Genomic DNA, 21,007 nt, shown 5'->3' with positions numbered 1-21,007 from the left:
CAGGTCCCACCTTCTGGAGCTCTGTGCCCACACTGCACACCCGAGGAGCTGTGTAAGAGCAGGAGAGGGGTCCTAAGTACCCTGTGAGCATGGGAAGGCTCCCAGGAGAAACGGGGTCTGAAACGCACAGGACAAGAGGGGAGGCCACCTCTTACTCACAGAGACCTGTGGACCAGCAGCGTGTTCTCCATCACAGATCCTCTGACTGGAGATGCGCTCTGCATCAAGACTGCAGAAGAGCTGCTTGTCTCCATTCTATGAGAGGCAGTGCATATTCTGTGAATGTGGCATTAATGCTTTTTGTTTTTAGGCATCAAGTGCTTTCAAACATGTGTTTTCCTATACAGTGCTCTGGTTCTGAAGAGTATTTTATTCCCAGAGACTTCCTGACTTTCTCATCATGCCCACATCATAAAAGTTAATTTCACTTCTAAAAAATCTACAGTATCTCCCTTTTGGAAAATGTTCTGCAGATCTTAGCGAAGTCAACAGCCAAACCGTAAACTTAAATGTCGTGCAGCCATGAGGAGTAGGAAGCCTGCTGCTGTCACATCATCTATTTTAATATTCAAGCAATTTTCTGTGACGGCCAGAAAAAGGACCTCAACTCGATCTTTCAGTGTAGTGTAGGTGTAACCTGTCCAGGTGATTATTTACCAAGATGAAACAAATAAGGTGTTGACCTCAAGGTTTCTGACAGAATTTCTTCAACAGAAGAGGAAGGAAGCTGAACCTCTGAACCTGGTAGGAGCTGTTGTTTGTGCTGGAAACCACCCGAGTGGGTGAGGCTGTAACAGCCACATAGAGAGGGCGCCGTGTTCCATAGCACGAGACAGAGGATTTCCAGTTTGAACCGTTAGTAGCAGAATTTACTCCAGGGCTCAAGTTGCCAGCGTCAGTCAGCTGAAGTCTGTTTTGCTATAGATTTATGGCTCTTGTGCTCTGGAGAGGTGCGGAGTCTGTTTTAGCTGAGCAGCAGGAACTTGGCTTGGAGAGTTGTGCACAGTACACGGGTGTACTTTCACGAAAGCCTAGAGTGTTTCTAAGAAAGTAGGGATGTTTGTGTCCTGTCCCACATGTGCTGTTTCCATAGGTCCATCAGGAGGCTGGACATTTGAATTTCCCACTGGAACATCAGGATGTGTGTCAGAGCCCATTCTGGGAGCTTCTGTGTTAAGTGACCTAGATGGGGGTACACAGGCCGACCCCACGTGCAGTGTCCTCCTGGGGGACCGCCAGCACTTGGCTGTCCAAGCTCGAGGTTGCAGCCCCTGACTTCTACCCACTTTTCTAGGAAGGCCCACATCCATCACTCGATAGCAAGAACCCACTGGAACCTGGACCCAGGGCTGATGTTGAGCTCAGTGGTCTAGATGCCCAGCTCCATCTGCAGCCTGGCCAGAGACGGCACAGGCGCCATTACCTGCGTGAAATCAGCACTGCCCCAGCCGCTGTGGGGCACAGTGCACAGACCTGATGAGAAAGCAGAGAGGAAGTTCTAAATGCAGGCATGCTCCGAGGTCACCCATCAGCAGACCTGACACAGAGTGCTCCAGTGAGGAAGGCGTCTTATATCCGGAAGCCATTGCTAGGAAATGGAAAGTCCAGACAAATGTTGGATTTAGACCAATTTCTGAAGAAACACAGGTCACACTTGCTAGTTTGAACCCAGAAAGCACTAAATCATGTGGGGAGATATGATGACATAATTTACTCAGTACTCACAGTTCTAAGAAATCATGGAATACTATGAAGTTAGAAGGGTTTTTATAGATATTAAGGTTTCTGGGAGCACTGAAAAGACATCTGTACATGTTACACCATAGTCTCCTGTTGATGGTTCTGCTAACTTATGCCGTAAGTATCTTTGCTGTTAGTGTTTTTGCTGCAAGCATTTTGCATACCTAATTGGCTATAAGGCAGTTTTGCCATAAAAGATTAAATAACCAAAAATTAAAAGTTACATTTAAAAGCACATAATGTGAAATGAATAACAAAAAATAAAAAGCTTTTATTGTGACATACAAAATATTTGAATGATTTAAAATGCATGTAGAGTCATGACGATCATGTGTAAATGACCGATTTTATTTTGTGGTTGCCTTCCACGTATTTCCTGTGTAGTAGTTTATACTTTTTTTGCTCCTCATTCAGCGTTACACGTTTTCCTTTTTTGCTAGTGTTCTCTCTATTAAGAGGGATATCAGGTTCCCGGTACTGGGACGTTGTTTGTACCTGAGCCCTGCCGTGTGCTCTTGGTTCATTGTCACTTGTCACACATCCCCGTGACAACTCTGCCCCTTCAGATCAACAGAGGATTTGCAGACCGAAGTGTTACGTTGTCTGGTAGAGGATGCAGTGCGGCTTTGCACTCTCGCTTCCGGTAGTTTTACCCCCTGTTTTCCGTCCGGCTGACGTGCATAGTCATCATCCACTGTCTTAGGGCTGCTCCGTCTGCTTGGCACGGTGTAGACCATTACGAGGGCTTTGGCTTGTGTCATATGAAAACAAGGCAATGTGTCGATGGAGAAGCAAAGCAGAGAGCCAGACAGACGGTCACCAGCTCGCTAAGCTTTCCTGTGTGATTGGTTTAATGCCAATTAGTCACGCACTGAAAACCCTTGTGGTGACCGTGTGTATGGCAAAAGTTCTGGACATGCCTGATAACATGTCTGAAATGTTCGACTGCTTGTGACTCCACTATAAAGCTGAAGGCTCAATAGTATTCTGGAAAATGCTCACTATAACACTGTAATTGACCTTATGTGACCTCATGGTCACCATTTTGCTTATCTGCTGTATAATTCTCCCTGTAGGATTTTGGTGAGATAGCATGAATGAAACTGTAAATGCAAGTCCTCGGCACAGCCTCCAGGATGTTGTCCCACAAGGTCTTAGCCGGCCCACTTCCCGGCCCTCGCCCACACCGTTCACGGGGTCCCAGCCGGCCCCGCACCAGTGCTGCGCTCCGTGTGGTCCTCAGTCAGACCCCTGCTCAGCGTGGGGCCTCCTTCCAACGCTGTCTTCTCTGACCTTCCCCTGAAATAGTCAGCTTCAGATCTCGGCCTTTTGGTAACAGTTTTAGATGCTGATGTAAAGACCACACTGGAGTAGGACATGGCAGCCCACTCCGGTATCCTTGCCTGGTGGGGTCCATGGGGTCGGAGAGTCGGGCATGGTGAGCGGCTGAACCCAGCACAGCAGTGAACGGCACCCGGAGCGTTACATTCTTAAATTATCAGTTCATGTGTCGACTTCTCCACTGGAATTTCCGTTCCTCGGGAGGATGGTTTTTCTTCTTCACTTTCGTTTTTATGCCTGAGAGTCAGACCCATCACCAGCAGAGTAGAGGCTCAGTGTCTCCTGGGGAGTGAATCATGGGTGTGTATGTGCATGTGTGTATGTGTGCGTGTTCATGTGTGTGTGCACACATGCGTGTCATGATCCCATCATCACTGCTGACTACTGTGCTCACTGGGCCCCAGGAGTCCCAGTCTCCCCTGAGGGCGATTCCCTCCCATGGGAGCAGAAATGCACATATGAGACCCAGGGTCCAGGACACTTAGCTGGTCTCTGGTCTGCTCTGCAGGCATTTAAAGTGATGAATCGGCAGAAACATAGAGTGAGTTTATGTGTAAAATGTAGACTTTCGTATAAGCCCAGACCAGCTTAGAAGGAGGGGCCACTTCCAGCGTTGCCCATGAATCAGTCAAAGGCCGTTGGTCCTGCCGCCCCGGAGTGAGATGGCAAAGGGGCTGCACACGGAACGGCTGTTTCGTGGCTTCAGAAGTTGGAGACCTGGTATCCTCAGGTGTTTATTTTTGTCTAAGGGTTCGCTGCGTTGGTATTTTTGTTTGCTCACACCTGTGCTGGTGCAGCGTCTAAGCCCGTGCTTTCTCAGGAAGGACACAGGAACACGAGCGGAGGAAAGCAGGGCCTCTGACTTGGCAGGTCGGGCTCTGCACACGGCTGCGGGCGCGGCTCTTCCCCAGAGCCCTGGAGCAGAGGGGGATCTGGGTTACTGGACCCCCAGTCTGCACAGCCGTCAGCTTTTCCATTCAGAGGCTGTGTGCCTCCGTGCCCAGCTGCCACGCCGTCCTGCCAAGCCACTAAGTTCTTCCAGATCTCGAGGCCGAGGGGACTGTGGGCCTACAGTACTCAGCTTGGAAACGCAGTTCGGAATCGAGTTTCCACAGTTGCCTTAAATTGGAAGGCACGTCCCGTGCGGTTTGGTTCTTTGCTGGTTCAGGGATTCGGACTCGTTTGTTAGTCTGTTTGCTCATGGTCCATTTTAGCAGAACTGGAATAGTCGCACTTTAGAGCTAGAAGGAACTTGAAAGATCACAGAGAACACTCTCCTTTGTTTACATTCTTGATAAAATACACCCCGCCCCCATCTAGAAGAGTTGGGCCACAGGGCTAACATGCAGCAGCCTTGGTGTGGAGCCTGGGCTGCAGCTCAGCCGTGCTCCCTCCCCCCTGGTCCTAACCCAGCCCTAGCACGCTAGCAGGAACGCCCCCTGGCTTGCTCTCCACCTTCATGGGGATAGCTCTAAGAGCTGTTTCTTCTAGGAGGATTGACCTTGAGAGTCATGGTTCCAAAGCAAGTTATTTAGCCTTCAAAGTCATCTTAAAAGGTGTCATCATTTCTTATAGAAACACAAACAAGGGAGGTTGAGATGGACCCAGGGTCACAGAGCTGCTGAGAGAGAGTTCTGAAGAGAAATCCTGCATCCACAACCAGAATCTCCCCATGATAGCCTAGCTGATCCCTCTTTTCCTGCCTTTCCGACTTCTTATATTTACTCATCCTTTGTGACTATTCGTCCCTAATATTTTTGGATACTCGTGTTTTATTAAAACAGCAAGCATTTTCTATTGACTGTAAGCTTCATAAGCACCAGTAAAGGGAAGGGTCTTCTGTGGCTCCTCCCCAGTCTGCCATGTGTGACTGTAACACCGCATGAGCTGGTAGGTGTGGTATATCTTACAGATGCACACCGCTATAGCCTGAGCTCATGCCGTAAGATTAATTCCTAATTTCTATTCTAAGGTACATTATAAAGATTCAGTGAGAGTTTGGCACCAGCGCTTCCTTCTGACATTTGTACAAGAAAGAGAAGGGCTTACTTGGTCTGCTGGAGACAGAACATACGGTGGAGGAGGCAGGCACAGGAGGTAGAGGTGAGGTGAGGGGCACAGACCCACCAGGAGCTGGAGGTGGGCTCGAGTGCAGACCCTCCAGGTGCAGGGGAGCGGGTGCAGGAGGTGGGGGTGGGCTGGGGAGCACAGACCCACCAGGTGCAGGGGAGCGGGTGCAGGAGATGAAGGTGGGGTGGGGGCACAGACACACGAGGGCAGTGGAGGCAGGGTGCCTGCCATGTAGCTGACTAGTGAGGGGGAGGATTAGAGCCTTGTGAGCCCTGTGGTTTAGATGTCTGCTGTCGTGGTTTGTTCCCGATGGAGTAGCCTCATGCAGCAAGGTGGGTCCTCATGCACCTTCCGCAACAGTGCGAAGGGCCATGCCGGTCCGGGCACGGCTGTTTTATTTTCCCTAGAACTGTCCAGTGCGCGCCCTGTGTAACTCGTGCCCACATAGAAACAGTGGAGACTGCACAAGCGTGCAGAGCCTGCTTCCTCCAGTGGCCAGTGGGGCAGCACCCGGCTCTGTGCTCTCCTGAAAGCTCGCCTTTTGCAGATGTTTCAGTGAGCACCTAGAGCAGTCACTCTCGCGGAACAGAGCTTCCTCCAGTCAGTTTAAAAAGTTAGGAAAAATATCTAAGAGAAGAGGACAGATGGGTGTGGGTAATCCTGACTCCTTGTGCTGTACACCTGAAACTCACACAGCACCGTGAACAAGCTACACACCAATAAATTAAAAAATTAATGAAGGAAAAAACCCTTTCATTCGCTGATCTGAGAAAACACTCCTACTGTCTCCTTTTTAAGATTTAGTGGAACTCAGTGAAATCCCCAAAGAGGAGGGGTTCCATGTGAGTTTGGACATTTCTCCAGCTTCTCAGGAGTGGAGGAGACACGGGTGCATACAGCCCTGTGCTCAGAGCTCACAGGGAAAGGGCCACTGCTGTGAAGCTCTGGCTGGAGAGGAGGTGCTAGGGCCCTGAGGCCCAAAGCCGCATCATGTTTCGTAGGATGTGTTTGAACTAGAAGGGACGAGGTCTTAATGGACTTCAGTGAGGTCTCACTTTCTTCAGTTCAGTCACTCAGTCGTGTCTGACTCTTTGTGACCCCATGAACCGTAGCACGCCAGGCCTCCCTGTCCATCACCAACTCCTGGAGATTGCTCAAACTCATGTCCATTGAGTCGGTGATGCCATCCAGCCATCTCATCCTCTGTCATCCCCTTCTCCTCCTGCCTTCAATCTTTCCCAGTGTCAGGGTCTTTTCCAATGAGTCAGTTCTTTGCATCGGGTGGCCAAACTATTGGAGTTTCAGCTTTAGCATCAGTCCTTCCAATGAATACCCAGGACTGATCTCCTTTAGGATGGACTGGTTGGATCTCCTTGCAGTCCAAGGGGCTCTCAAGAGTCTTCTCCAACACCACAGTTCAAAAGCATCAATTCTTCGGCGCTCAGTTTTCTTTATAGTCCAATTCTCACATCCATACATGACCACTGGAAAAACCATAGCCTTGACTAGGTGGACCTTTGTTGACAAAGAAATGTCTCTGCTTTTGAATATGCTATCTAGGTTGGTCATAATTTTGCTTCCAAGGAGTAAGCGTCTTTTAATTTCATGGCTGCAGTCATCATCTGCAGTGATTCTGGAGCCCAGAAAAATAAAATCAGCCACTGTTTCCACTGTTTCTTCATCTATTTGCCATTAAGTGATGGGACCAGATGCCATGATCTTAGTTTTCTGAACGTTGAGCTTTAAGCCAACTTTTCATTCTCCTCTTTCACTTTCATCAAGAGGCTTTTTAGTTCTTCTTCACTTTCTGCCATAAGGGTGGTGTCATCTGCATATCTGAGGTTATTGATATTGCTCCCGGCAATCTTGATTCCAGCTTGTGCTTCTTCCAGCCCAGCATTTCTCATGATGTACTCTGCATAGAAGTTAGATAATTTATCAGTAAGTAAAGCAAGGCCTCTGTCCTCTGGAGGCTGGGGGGAAGAGTGAAAGCATCGTGATGTGCGGGCTGTGAGGCTGGTGACAGCTGACGGTGAGCAGTGTGGGATTTGTGACCTCTGAGGAAGGTTCAGCTTCAGGACCAGGCACCAGGCTTGATCACTCGGGAGCTTTTGTGTAGCAGAGTTTTATTAAAGTATCAAAAGGGACAGAGAGAGCTTCTGACCCAGACATCAGAGGGGGGGATGGAGAGTGGCCCCACACTAGTGTTAGCAAGGGAGTTATATACTTTTTAATTAATTATTACAATAAATCAAAAGAATGTCTCAAGTTTGTGAAAATTTCACCAGACCCACTCCCAAAATTTACATTTTAGGATAACAGGCTTAGAACTTAACACTAGAAAGATCCTACCAGACCCACTCCCATAATATACATTCTAAGATATCAGGATTAGTCAGAAGGTTTTCAGGAAGGAGAAACTGTCCTCAAGCAGGATGCACTGTAACTGAGTTGTTTCTTGTGTAATCATCAGTTTCAGACTTAAAGAAAAAAATGTTTTATGTGACTAAGACTAAGGAATGTAGAGAAAAAAAAAAGATGTCTGTCCTTTCCTCCTCCTTGAGAATTCCAGACTTCTATCTCCTCCTCAGCTGGTTTTAGAAAAGGCAGAGGAACCAGAGATCAAATTGCCAACATCTGCTGGATCATGGAAAAAGCAAGAGAGTTCCAGAAAAACATCTATTTCTGCTTTATTGACTATGCCAAAGCCTTTGACTGTGTGGATCACAATAAACTGTGGAAAATTCTGAAAGAGATGGGAATACCAGACCTTCTGATCTGCCTCTTGAGAAATCTGTATGCAGATCAGGAAGCAACAGTTAGAACTGGACATGGAACAACAGACTGGTTCCAAATAGGAAAAGGAGGACGTCAAGGCTGTATATTGTCACCCTGCTTATTTAACTTATATGCAGAGTACATCATGAGAAATGCTGGACTGGAAGAAACACAAGCTGGAATCAAGATTGCTGGGAGAAATATCAATAACCTCAGATATGCAGATGACACCACCCTTATGGCAGAAAGTGAAGAGGAACTCAAAAGCCTCTTGATGAAAGTGAAAGTGGAGAGTGAAAAAGTTGGCTTAAAGCTCAACGTTCAGAAGACAAAGATCATGGCATCCGGTCCCATCACTTCATGAGAAATAGATGGGGAAACAGTGGAAACAGTATCAGACTTTATTTTTTGGGCTCCAAAATCACTGCAGATGGTGACTGCAGCCATGAAATTAAAAGACGCTTACTCCTTGGAAGGAAATTTATGACCAACCTAGATAGCATATTCAAAAGCAGAGACATTACTTTGCCAACAAAGGTTCGTCTAGTCAAGGCTATGGTTTTTCCAGTGGTCATGTATGGATGTGAGAGTTGGACTGTGAAGAAGGCTGAGCGCTGAAGAATTGATGCTTTTGAACTGTGGTGTTGGAGAAGACTCTTGAGAGTCCCTTGGACTGCAAGGAGATCCAAGCAGTCCATTCTGAAGGAGATCAGCCCTGGGATTTCTTTGGAAGGAATGATGCTAAAGCTGAAACTCCAGTACTTTGGCCACCTCATGTGAAGAGTTGACTCACTGGAAAAGACTCTGATGCTGGGAGGGATTGGGGGCAGGAGGAGAAGGGGATGACAGAGGATGAGATGGCTGGATGGCATCACTGACTCGATGGACGTGAGTCTGAGTGAACTCTGGGAGTTGGTGATGGACAGGGAGGCCTGGTGTGCTGCGATTCATGGGGTCGTAAAGAGTCGGACACGACTGAGCGACTGATCTGATCTGATCTGATCTCCTCCTCAAGAAACCCAGACCCCTTTCTCCTCCTCTTTGGGGACCCTGGACTTCTTGTCAACCTGCCTAGGGATTGCCTCCCTCACTAGTTGTGGGTGCTCTAGAAGGAGCACCATGTGGGACTTGCAGGACTGGCCCCGAGCTTAGAGTTCTGCTGGAAGCAGCCGCGTCTCCCGCTGTGTCCCTGAGAGGCGCGTGTGATCTCAGGCATGTGCCTGGCTCAGTGTTCATCACTGCTCCCTCCAACCCCCCAGGGCCTCCTCCTCTTGGTGTCCATGGGACGTGTTTCCATGGTGATGTGTGTGTTGGTCAGCTCTTCCTGCCCCCGCGTCCACACGTTCTCCATATCCTGCCGCTGGGGAGCGTACCCAGGTCACAGGTGTAACTCGCACCGTCCCCACACGCTTCCTCCCGGGACCCACATCTCCACCTGCTGCCTGACTGGTAGCTGCGCCTCCCAGCTCAGCTCCCTGAAGTGACCAGTGCTGTGGGCGCCACAGCTGAGCATGAAGAAGAAAATACTAGAGCTTTGGGCTATGCTTCAGTTAGAAGATGGCAGAGGAAGGCTTGTAGGTGGCTCCTGTGTGGACCAACCCCAGTGCCCCCACTGAGCGGGTGGACACATGAGGGCCTGGGGCCCACGTGGACCGACAGCAGTGCCCCGACTGAGCAGGTGGACACATGAGGGCCTGGCACCCACGCACCTCTCCTCCAGCACACGGCCACAAGCACAGGAGTTCACTGCCAGTTGGCTTGACGTATCTCGTCTTAACTAAGTTATACTTAAAAAACGGACTCATGGTTTAAATGGATTCCTGCCAAGAAACAGCTCTTTAAGGTGACTTTAATGGGGCCAGCAGGGCTGAGAACCAGGTCAAGGTTGAGCTGCTGCCTGGATCCATGGTGATGTGAGGAAGTTGTATGTCAACTTCATTTCTTCACATAAAATTGCATTCAGAAAATACTGCACAGACAGTTGTACTGGCCCATAAAGTGAACAGAAGCATTTTAATCTTTAAGAAGTTATCTGTTCAGCTTTTTTGGTAGTTCACCTTTTATTTTCTAACCAAAACCTTAACTCTAATGTTGTGAGTGGGATCAAGAAAGTTGGGGGCAGAGAGGACTCGGGAGGTTAGAGCAAACACACACACATCCTCACACACCCACACCCCCATCACACTCACACCCACACGCCCGTCACACACCCACACCCCCGTCACACACCCACACCCCCATCATACACACACACACACCCCCATCACACTCAGACCCACACCCCGTCACACACACAGCCACACCCCCGTCACACACACCCACACCCCCGTCACACACACACACCCGTCACAAACACACACCCCCATCACACACACACCCCCGTCACACACACACCCACACCCCATCACACTCACACCCACACCACCGTCACACACACATCCCCGTCACACACAGTCACACCCCCGTCACACAAACACCCACACCCCCGTCACACACACACACACCCGTCACACTCACACCAACACCCCGCCACACACACACACACCCCTGTCACACTCACACCCACACCCCTGCCACACTCACACCCACACCCCCGTCACACACCCACCCACACCCCCATCACACACACAGTGACACCCCTGTCGCACACACCTGTCACACTCATACCCACACCCCCATCACACTCATACCCACATCCTTGTCACACACACACCCACACCCGTCACATGCCCACACCCCCATCACACTCACACCCACACCCCCATCACATGCCAACACCCCCATCACACACATACCCCCATCACACACCCACACGCCTATCACACTCACACCCACACCCCCATCACACACACTGACACCCCTGTCACACACACACCTGTCACACTCACACCCCCGTCACACACCCACATCCCTGTCACACGCACCCACACCCCCGTCACACCCCACACCCCTGTCACACATATGCCCACACCCCCGTCACACACCCACCCACACCCCTGTCACACACACACCTCCCACACATACCCATGGGTGGGGAGAGCTGAGATGAACAGTTGTGGATTTTGAGCAAAGATGCTGAATCCTGTAACATCATCACCATGAACGTCACGTTAATGTGATTTTTATGTGTGTGTTAAAGGGATTCTAGCAAATGTTTATGATTCTTAGGGCAAGAAAGAAGTTCAGTACTTGGGGCACTTCAATTAACATGAAACGCTGACAGTACTAACATAACTGACCACAGTACTTATATTTTGAATTATCGCTTCCTGTCCGTATGGAGTATTCTTATTGGGTCAGTTGCTGTCCTTAGTCCCATTAACTGTGGACAAATGATGTGCAGGCCTGGCCTTTACGCATGGGTGGGGACAAGCTCACATACAAAGCCTAAGCATTAGTTTTGTACTTTTAATTTAATGGGATCATATGATAGAAATCGGAGAAGGCAATGGCACCCTACTCCAGTACTCTTGCCTGGAAAATCCCATGGACAGAGGAGCCTGGTGGGCTGCAGTCCATGGGGTCGCTAAGAGTCGGACACGACTGAGCGACTTCACTTTCACTTTTCACTTTCATGCATTGCAGAAGGTAATGGCAACCCACTCCAGTGTTCTTGCCTGGAGAATCCCAGGGACGGGGGAGCCTGGTGGGCTGCTGTCTATGGGGTCGAACAGAGTCGGACACGACTGAAGCAACTTAGCAGCAGCAGCAGCATGATAGAAATAATGTTATTCACTGTGTATTGAAGAGGAAAGCAGATTGAGAACTATTACTGAGTATATGGAGGATTTATTCAGTGTGTGGACGATGTGAACAAACCAGTGAGAAGAGAGGCTTCAATCGAAATTGCAAGGTCCTCAAGTTTCCTTGGTGGCTCAGTCAGTAAGGAATCTGCCTGCAATGTGGGAGACCTGGGCTCAATCCCTGAGTTGGGAAGATCCCCTGGAGGAGGGAAAGGCTACCTACTGCAGTATTCTTCCTTAGAGAATCCCATGGACAGAGGAGCCTGGTGGGCTACAGTCCACGGGGTCGCAAAGACTTGGACACGACTGAGTGACCAAGCCCAGAAGGAAGCTAAGGGCACCTGGACTTGGGAAAAAAAAAGGGGAGAAGGAATAGGAAAAGGACTGTTTATGAGGAAAACATCTTTTGGTTTTAGGGAACGGTTTGAAGGATCAGTCTGAGCTGACAGCTGCCCTTCAGTCTTCATAGTTTTCACATAGGAAGAGTCCCCTTGCTTCTCGGTTCCCACGTTACTGAACCAGGTCCCAGGGTTGGAAGTTTCAGAAAGATTTATTTTTAGCTCAGTGTAACAAAGAACTTCCAAATTGCCAAATAAGTGGATCCTTTCTGCCGATGAAAGTGTCTTAAAAAGAGTACATTTTGTTCAAAAGTGTCCTGCTGTTCTAGGCAGAGAGGGCTCACTTGGAGAGGCTGTGGGGCCCCGTGTGGGTGAGTGGTTCCCAGCCAGCAGGCCTGCCCCGCCCTGTGCTTTTCCCTTGCAGATGTCTTATTGTGGAGAAGGTCAAGCGTCTGTTCCGTGCATAGTGGATCTCCACATCCTCCCGTTTTCAACAGTTAAAACTCATCTTGTTTCAGCCCCCGACCCCAGCATACTCTCCATTTATCATGAAGGACGCCTCTGGCAGGGTGTGCCTCAGCTGTGACTACCTCACCACGCAGTAATATCCTCAGGAGATAAGGACTCTTGGCCGTGAGTTCAGCCCCATGCTTTGTTGAGGTGTGATTACACACCCTGGCCACGTCTTGACCCACAGTCAGATCCGTCCACTCTTCTGCTAGCTCCTCCCACCTTCTTGCAGACCCAGTTCTCCCTCCTGGACCACGCCCCTCTTTGCCCCTTCTCACTGGTGGCCAGACATGTCCCTGAAACAGACCAGCGGGTGTCACCCTCCTGCCTGCCCCACACCCTCCTGGGACGGCGCCTACCTCTGCCGGAGGGGACGGGGTCCTTCGAGGCCCCGCGCCCACCTGAGGCCTGTGCTGCAGGACCCTCCTCCTCGCCCAGGGTCCACCCCTGCAGGCATGTCTCGCTCCCCAGATGTCTCTGTTCGACTCAGAGCTGTTCTGCTTCAGGATTTGTGCCCTGCTTTTCTCCCTGACTTCCCTGGTGGCTCAGACGGTAAAGCGTCTGCTGGCAATGTGGGAGACCCGGATTCGAACCCTGGGTGGGGAAGATCCCTTGGAGAAGGAAATGGCACCCCACTCCAGTACTATTGCCTGGAGAATCCCATGGACGGAGGAGCCTGGTGAGCTACAGTCCATGGGGCCGCAAAGAGTCTGACACGACTGAGTGACTTCACTTTCACTTTCTCCCCGACTATAGTGGTTTCCCTCAATTTGCCATCAACAGCTTCTTGTCTCGAGGACCCCAGTTCCCCGGTTACACCTGCAGAGTGCCCTCCTCCAACCGCCGACCCGGAGCCCTGGCCCTCGGCCTCGGTCCTGTTACTATTTCACAGTCTGCGCTCATGTCCACGCTCTTCCTGGCTGCCCCTCTGCATGGAATCCAAGCCACACGGAGGACGGGCGCTGTGCCTCGCCTGCCTCGTGTAGTGGCGGGAAAACGTCGGGGCGGCTGGCCTGGGCTGAGGTTCTCTCTCAGCCACTAGGGTCACGCAGGGCCGCTCGGGAGAAAGAAGCAGGCAACCTGGACTGCTGCTGTTACCAAGGTGACCGCTGCCTTCTGGTACAGAGGTTCCCGCTGTTTGCTGGGAGGACAGCCCTGACCTCTGTGGCACTTTTAGCAGGATGACTGTGGGTTAGGGCTGCGTGTCCGGTAAATCTACGCCCTGTGGATCTGCGAGCCGCGGCTCCCTAGAAAATGCCTACTGGCTGCACAACCCCCTGAGGCATGACAGGGAGGCCCTCCTCCTCCTGAGGGCCACGCTGTGTGACCTGACCCTGAGTTTGCCGAGAGCTGGGGAGAGGAGGCAGGGACTGGGGGGCTGGTCAGGGCGGCTTGGCCCCCAAGTCCACTCCTTTCCCGCCTCCTGAGGGCCGCACCCTTGACATCCGTAGTGAAGCCTGGGCCCAGGGGAGAGCCCCGATTCGTGGGTGCAGTTTAGACATCGGATCAATGTCTTGACTCCACTCCTTGGTGTCCAGAACCCCCTGCATGGCTTGTCTCGGGAGCATGATGAATCCTTGCTGTCTGATGCATGCCATTAAACATCTTGGGGCAGTCAGCTGGAATTGAAAGAACAGTCTTTTCTGTAGCATTTTCCTTCATTTTTAAGCAATCTCTGTCACCTGTGTTATTAGTTCTATACTTAAAATGGGATATAGTGTTAGTTGCTCATTCGTGTCTGACTCTTTGTGACCCCGTGGACTGTACCCTGCCAGGCTCCTCTGTCCACGGGATTCTCCAGGCCAGAATACTGAAGTGGGTTGCCATTCCCTTCTCCAGGGGATCTTCCTGACCCAGGGATCAAACCCAGGTCTTCTGCATTGCAGGCCTATTCTTTACCATCTGAGCCACAAGGGGAGCCCACTTCAACGGGATACTCTGATATAAAGAAACATACCCAGATCAATAGTGACCATGGCTGGAGCCAAGGGGCTTCTGTGCAGGTGTGAGCAGGGTCATGGCGAACATGGACGCTTGAGAGGGTGATTGGGGCCTGGCTGCTCTGGTGTCCCCTGGAACACACAGCAGGTGTGGTCCTGATGCAGGACTCAGGAGAATCTTCCAAGAGAAGAATCCTCGTCCACCCTCATTTGAACTGTTGGTGCAGGCTTCGCTTTCACTCTTTTGAATCTGTTTTTGTAACTGGCACACAAAGATGCTCTAATATTTTCCAGAGATGAAGGATCGCAGGCATGCTGGCAACCTCAATGCACTTCTGTCGAGTGACCCTTCCTTGTGTGCGGTCGTTGGTCTCGACTCCTCAGCTGAAAGTGCATGGGGAAGGTGTTGGGTTAAATGGAGACAGATCTGGAATTGTGCTGCTGTTTCCTGCTGGAAGCAACTGTGCCGATGTGGATGTGTTGGGCATGAAAACTGAACAATAGTTGCTTCTATTTATCAGCAGCAGTTCACTCTGTATAGAAAGCTGCCTTCTCCGGACCACATCTTGGCCTCCCTACTGCTGTTTCCTTGCTTGCCAAGTTCTGTGTTATACAGACTTCAAGAAAGATGGAAATTTCTCAAGTGTGGGTGGTCTTGTTTCAGGCAGATAGAACATTGTTAAATTATTACCCTACAGTTTAAAACCAGAGCGCAGTTGTTTTAAGCTATGTTAAACACATCTGGATAACAGTTAATAAGTCTCATTTCCAAGGATAAGGTGAACTACTGGAAAATATTGTATTGCTTTTAAATTTTGCCTTTGCTCTCTGTGATTTACGTCAGATTATAAAAGAAAGGAAGAAAAAAGAACTTCTGATGGATGAGTCTGTTTTTCCCCTGTTGCTGAATTTAAGAATTTGAAATAGTTCATGGTCTCCTGTATGATTCTCATGCTTTTAGTTGTTAGACCCAAGGAAATCTAATTTTAAGTAAAACAATCTTTGAGCTTTAAAGAAAATATAAAGAAAAGAGCATGGTGGTGGTGGTTTAGTTGCTCAGTCGTGTCCGACTCTTTGTGACCCCGTGGACTGTAGCCCACCAGACTCCTCTGTTCATGGGATTCTCCAGGCCAGAATACTGGAGTGGGTAGCCTTTCCCTTCTCCAGGGGATCTTCCCAACCCAGGGATTGAACCAGGTCTCCCACATTGCAGGTGGATTCTTTACCAGCTGAGCCCCTAGGGAAGCCCAAGAATACTGGAGTGGGCAGCCTATCCGTTCTCCAGGGGAACTTCCCAACCCAGGAATCGAACTGGGGTCTCCTGCATTGCAGGTGAGTTCTTTACCACTGAGCCACCTGGGAAGCCCATGAGAAGGGTACTCGGGCACTGAAGCATCCGTCATGCTTGGCATGCAGGAGACCTGGGCTCAGACGTCCGTTCTGAACAGAGTTGACTTGCCTCACCTCAGGCTCTCCACCACTGATGGGAGTGCGTTAGTGGCAGTCCCCCCAGGTGTGGCGTTTCATTTGTAGCCTAAAGAAAAAAGGTGATCTATTGAAAATTATAGAGCTAGTCCATAGCAGAGCACATGTTCTAGGGGTCTCTAGAGTCCCAGATGGATGTTCCCACAGTGTGGTAGCCTTTCAGTGTGATCTAGAATTTCACCTGTGTATGATTAGCTATCTTAATTTTTAGGTGAGTCATCTCATAAAATTACACTTTAAATTGTGTATCCAGATGTTAGAATACATGAAATTATCAAGGGTTGAACTTATGATAAGAGCTAAAACTGATGAAGAAAAAGGAGAGAAGACTCAAATTACTGAAATCAGAAGTGGAAGTGGAGACATCTCTGCCTGCCTTACAATGAGCTGCTGTATCCCAGTAATGTACATACCTTGGTTGAAATGGAAACATTCCTAGAAAAGTACAAATTAGTGAAACTGACTCAAGAATAAATAGAAAATTTTAGTAGATTTATAACAAGGTTAAATAATAATAATAATTTAAAAACTTTCCACAAAGCAAATCCAGGACAAGATGGCTTCACTGGTAACTCCTACCAAACATTTAAAGAAGCATTAATACCACTTCTTCGCAAAATCTTCCAAGAAATTACAGGAAACACAGCATAACTCGTTCAAGGAGATCAGTATTACTCTGATTTAAAAAAAATCAAAAGAACAGAAAACTAAGACCAATATCTGTTACGAATATAGACACAAAAATTCTCAACAAATTACTAGCAAATCAACCCAGAAAAATATATTAAAGATTACACACCATTAGCGATAGAGATTTATCCCAGGAATGCAAGGTTGGCTTAATAAAAAAGTAAATTAATGTACCATAATACATTGTGTCAATAAAGAAAATGTGTGATCATCTCAGTAGGCACAGAAAAATCATTTGACAAAATGTAATAGCTATTAATGAAAGATTTAAACAATAGAACTTCAAAACGATGGACATCCATCTAGGAAAAGCTCACAGCTAGCGTCATTGTCAGTTCCCAAAGATTGGATACTTTCCCCCTAAGCTTAGGAAAGATGTAAGGCTGCCCGCTCTACGACTTGTGTTCACGTTTGTCTTCAAGGACGTGGATATATCCTGCCCAGGAGGTTCCAGTAGGGCAGTTAGACAGGAAACACAAGCTTGTGCACGTGAACAGTCACATCCTGAGAATCATCGCCGGCTGGTGACCCGTTACCGGTACTTCGGGAGTGTCACTGTAACAGATGGAACCCAAGGTCTCTTCTGCCCACATGGCTTTATGAACACTCTTTCCTCTGGGATGCCCAGGTGTGGAATCTAAGCACACACCATTTGCTTCTGGCTTTTCTGTCTTTGAACATGGGAGCCTGCCGTCTATAGGAAACCCTTGGACTCCACTTGGCATCACTCTCTTAAGGACCTTTCTCTGGATGTAGGCGCATTCTCCACTAGTTCAGCCACAGCCGTCGCTCCTGAATGCGGATCTGAAACTCACGTGTGTCTGTCACTTGCTTCTCTGGCCTCTGATGTTTTCCTCCAAAAGTCTGCCCAGCATGCTGAATCCCGCACCCTTCTGCAAGCTGTGCTCTCACGCGGCCATGCCCCCCGCCCGGGCCAGCTCTTCTTTCTGGAAAAGTTCTCTCCACTTGTCTCCCTCCTCTAATTCTTACTTGTCCTTCAAGATCCAGCCTCCCCAAAGTGTCCGCCCCTGGGTGGGCATCATGCCCTGTCTCCTTTAAAGGCCTGTGCACTTCCGCTCCTGATTCTGTCCCATGCTGTCATCTCCTGTGAACTCTGCAGCCCCAGACTCTAGCATGTCATTTGGCAGAAACCACAGGTGCTCAAAAACATGTGCTGAATTGGTATTAACAGTTAGACGGCCCAGTGGTGACACAGATCCAGCGACGACTCTCCTTCAAGGCGAACCTTCATCCTTGGCGTCTATTTTTCCTGACGCTTCCTGGTCCTGGGGGCCCAGGTTGAGGGCATTGTCAGAACTAAGAGCCTCAAATTCTCATTTTAGTTAAACTGTAAAAAGCACATACTCTATTCATTTACCTCGACAGAAACACATTTATCACATCACAAACTGGAAACATGTAAAGCTGCGAGTTTCATATGATGAAAGTTTAACAAAATTTAAAGGTAATTGAGTAATTACTGTGCAAGCTTGGGTGTTCAGCTGAAGGGTTGGCCATGGAGTTAAATCCTCAGTTCATGAAAATAGGAATAAAAATAGGAAAATAGGTCAGACTTGGTGATGAGCACTGCTCCCAGCTGCTGCTGACGTCTCCTGTGACACCTGCACTGAGGCTGTGACCCTCGGGCAGGGCTGCAGCCCCTGAGCAGGGCGCTGGGGGCCTGCCTCCCGGGCTTCAGGGGCAACGCAAGACCTGAAAGGTGGATGGTTCCCCAAGGTGGGGAAGGTCTGCAGAAGGCGCTTAACAGCGAGGAAACGTGACAGGTCCTTCAGGGAAGACAGGCCAGAGTCGTGGCTGAGCAAGTGCATGGGCGCGTGGTGCCGCGGGCTGGGGCCGCACGGGGGGCGGAGAGCATCCCTGGTGCGTCTCTGCAGCTCGGAGCTGACGTGGGATCTTACTCTGTTTCTGTTAGAACCGAGACTTCCTGTAGAACCAAGGGCTTCACGACGTGGTGTGTTATGTGCTTGTCTTCCTGCTAAACTTTAACGTTGGGATGGTCTTTGTTGGTCCAAGGAGGGAAGCGGCGAAACAGGCTTGAGCAGGAAAATGTACAGAGGCTGAAGGTCACTGTTAACTGCAGAAAAAAATCATTGCTCCCTAACTCTCTTACAGAAATATGTGCAGATGAGGGTGTGGAAACTGACCCAAGGAAGCTAGCAGCAGCCCCCTTGTATTGAAACAGGAAAGAGAATGTAATTTTATGTATCAGATGTAACCCACTCATGGATTTGTTCAATCAGAATTATCGTGTGTCATGAAGAACAGTAATGGACAGGCTGATGGATCCTTGTCGTCATTGAAACTTAATCTAGTGAAGAACACAGGCGGTAAATGTCAAAAGCCAAGATAACACTGGGCGGTGTCAGGGCCTCTGATGAAAGCAGGGGGATGAGGTGTGCATTTCAGAAGTCGTGTGTGTGTGTGTGTGCGCGCTATGTTTTAGGGAGGTTTGTGACATTTCTCAGAAAAGTAATTCTGTAATCATAGAATTTAGACCTGTGTCTCATAGTGTTAAACTTCACCTTTTCAGTAACTGATGTATTATTTTTATCGGATCCACAGAATAGGTGGAAGGCCTGGTAAGGGGGCAGGGGAGACGTGCCCACTGACCTCTGACCTCCCTCAGGACAGAGCTGCCCTTCACCAGCAGGGAACCCCAGGCTCACACACCCCGGAGCCAGGTCCCCACGAAAGTGACACACGAGCCACAGACTCTGCCCCAGAGTCCGGCCTGGGTTTCTGCAGCGCTGGGCCACTTCCTCCGACACCCCCCCCCCCCGGAAGCCACACGGGTAGGTATGTCATGAGGCCGGCGTGGGGACCGGCGTGTGTGCAGTTCACGGGGAACGAACGTACCAGTGCATCTGGATGCAGGGAACCAGGGCCCTGCGGCGGCCGGAGGCGCGGGGCCGTCGGCGGGCTGGGCCCCGAGCCTCCCGGGACGTATTTGTAGCTGTTTGTACGCGCAGCTGTTGAGCCCTGGCCACGGAAGATGGTTCGTATTATGTTTAATGGTTGTTGATCTAATATTTGGCGAGGGCGAGCTCAGCTCCTGACGGTCTGGCCTCCGCGCTCGCTCCACCGCCGCCCCCGCCCCCACTCTGCGCTCACGTCTGAGGAATGTGCCGATTGGACGGCAGTTTCAGCCCTGCTCAGCTTCTCTGTAAATGATTTATAAGCCCGACTTGAAAACTCTATCTTTAAATGAGTTGCAGTGCTGGAGTTGTCCTCAACACATAGGATTCCTATTACACATAATTCTGTTATTACCAGTCATGGCACAGGGCTAACAGAGTCTGAACTATACAAATATGGCAACTTTTTTTTTGCATTCAGGGATAAGTTATTCAAGAACAGAGAATGCCAAAGGAAAAGGTATAATAACAAAATTTTCCACATACAAAGCTCGCAGACTTCATTGAAAGTGTGCTGGTGGTAACCTCCCTGCATTAATAAGATGGGGCCCATATCAACAGGCTTTGTCCAAACTCACCACTTTGGTTTACCTACTGAAGGACATGCCAGAGTGGAATTAAAAGATGGCTCACTGCTCTGGTTTAACGAGTGTGTTTTGCCCATAATGAATAGAAGCCTCTATTCCCAGAATTTGTAGAATATGAAGACATTTTATGAAACATTTAACATACAGATACACAGAAATATTATGTTGGTGGAATTATTTGTTTTACCTAAGAATTGACATCAGTATACTAACGCATATATATGGAATTTAGAAAGATGGTAACAATAACCCGGTGTACGAGACAGCAAAAGAGACACTGATGTATAGAACAGTCTTATGGACTCTGTGGGAGAGGGAGAGGGTGGGAAGATTTGGGAGAATGGCATTGAAACATGTAAAATATCATGTAAGAAACGAGTTGCCAGTCCAGGTTCGATGCAAGATACTGGATGCTTGGGGCTGGTGCGCTGGGACGGCCCAGAGGGATGGTATGGGGAGGGAGGAGGGAGGAGGGTTCAGGATGGGGAACACGTGTATACCTGTGGCGGATTCATTTTGATATTTGGCAAAACTAATACAATTATGTAAAATTTTAAAATAAAATAAAATTAGAAAGATAAAAATAAAATAAATGCAAATGTAGAAAAAAAAATTGACATCACCTCTTAATGCATTCCCACTTTTAAAGGAACAATATATATTATTTTGGAAAATAGAAAATAAACAGGAACTAAACAAAGTGAACAAAGAAAAGGAAAAACAGAACTCAGGATTCAGGGCTCACACCGGGGTAACCGCTGTTGGCGTGTTTTGGGTCTTTTCCATGCATGTGTGTGTGCGTACGTGAGTGTGTAACACGTGCACATGTGCACAGGAAAGTGAGACCCT

At 49.1% G+C, this 21,007-nt stretch overlaps 1 protein-coding gene across 7 annotated transcripts in view; it reads left to right on the top strand.

Moving 5' to 3' along the window:
- WDR27 (WD repeat domain 27) overlaps positions 1 to 21,007 on the top strand; it is a 148,438-nt gene that overhangs the window by 88,061 nt on the left and 39,370 nt on the right. For 5 of the 7 annotated variants that reach the window (XM_070377068.1, XM_070377072.1, XM_070377070.1 and 2 more), the window contains 2 exons: positions 12,435 to 12,643; positions 13,277 to 20,447. The exons of the other annotated variants lie outside the window; for them this stretch is intronic. In XM_070377068.1, coding sequence (XP_070233169.1) covers positions 12,435 to 12,596 — 162 coding nt within the window. In that variant the 3' untranslated portion in view covers positions 12,597 to 12,643; positions 13,277 to 20,447. Of the gene's footprint in view, positions 1 to 12,434; positions 12,644 to 13,276; positions 20,448 to 21,007 lie in introns of those variants that run through there. 7 annotated transcript variants of the gene reach the window in all.

This window comes from Bos mutus, chromosome 9, assembly GCF_027580195.1.
Source record: "Bos mutus isolate GX-2022 chromosome 9, NWIPB_WYAK_1.1, whole genome shotgun sequence".
NCBI classification, from domain to species: Eukaryota; Metazoa; Chordata; class Mammalia; order Artiodactyla; family Bovidae; genus Bos; species Bos mutus.
The sequence above is the reverse complement of the archived record's forward strand: the minus strand, read 5'-3'. Positions and strand labels throughout refer to the sequence as shown.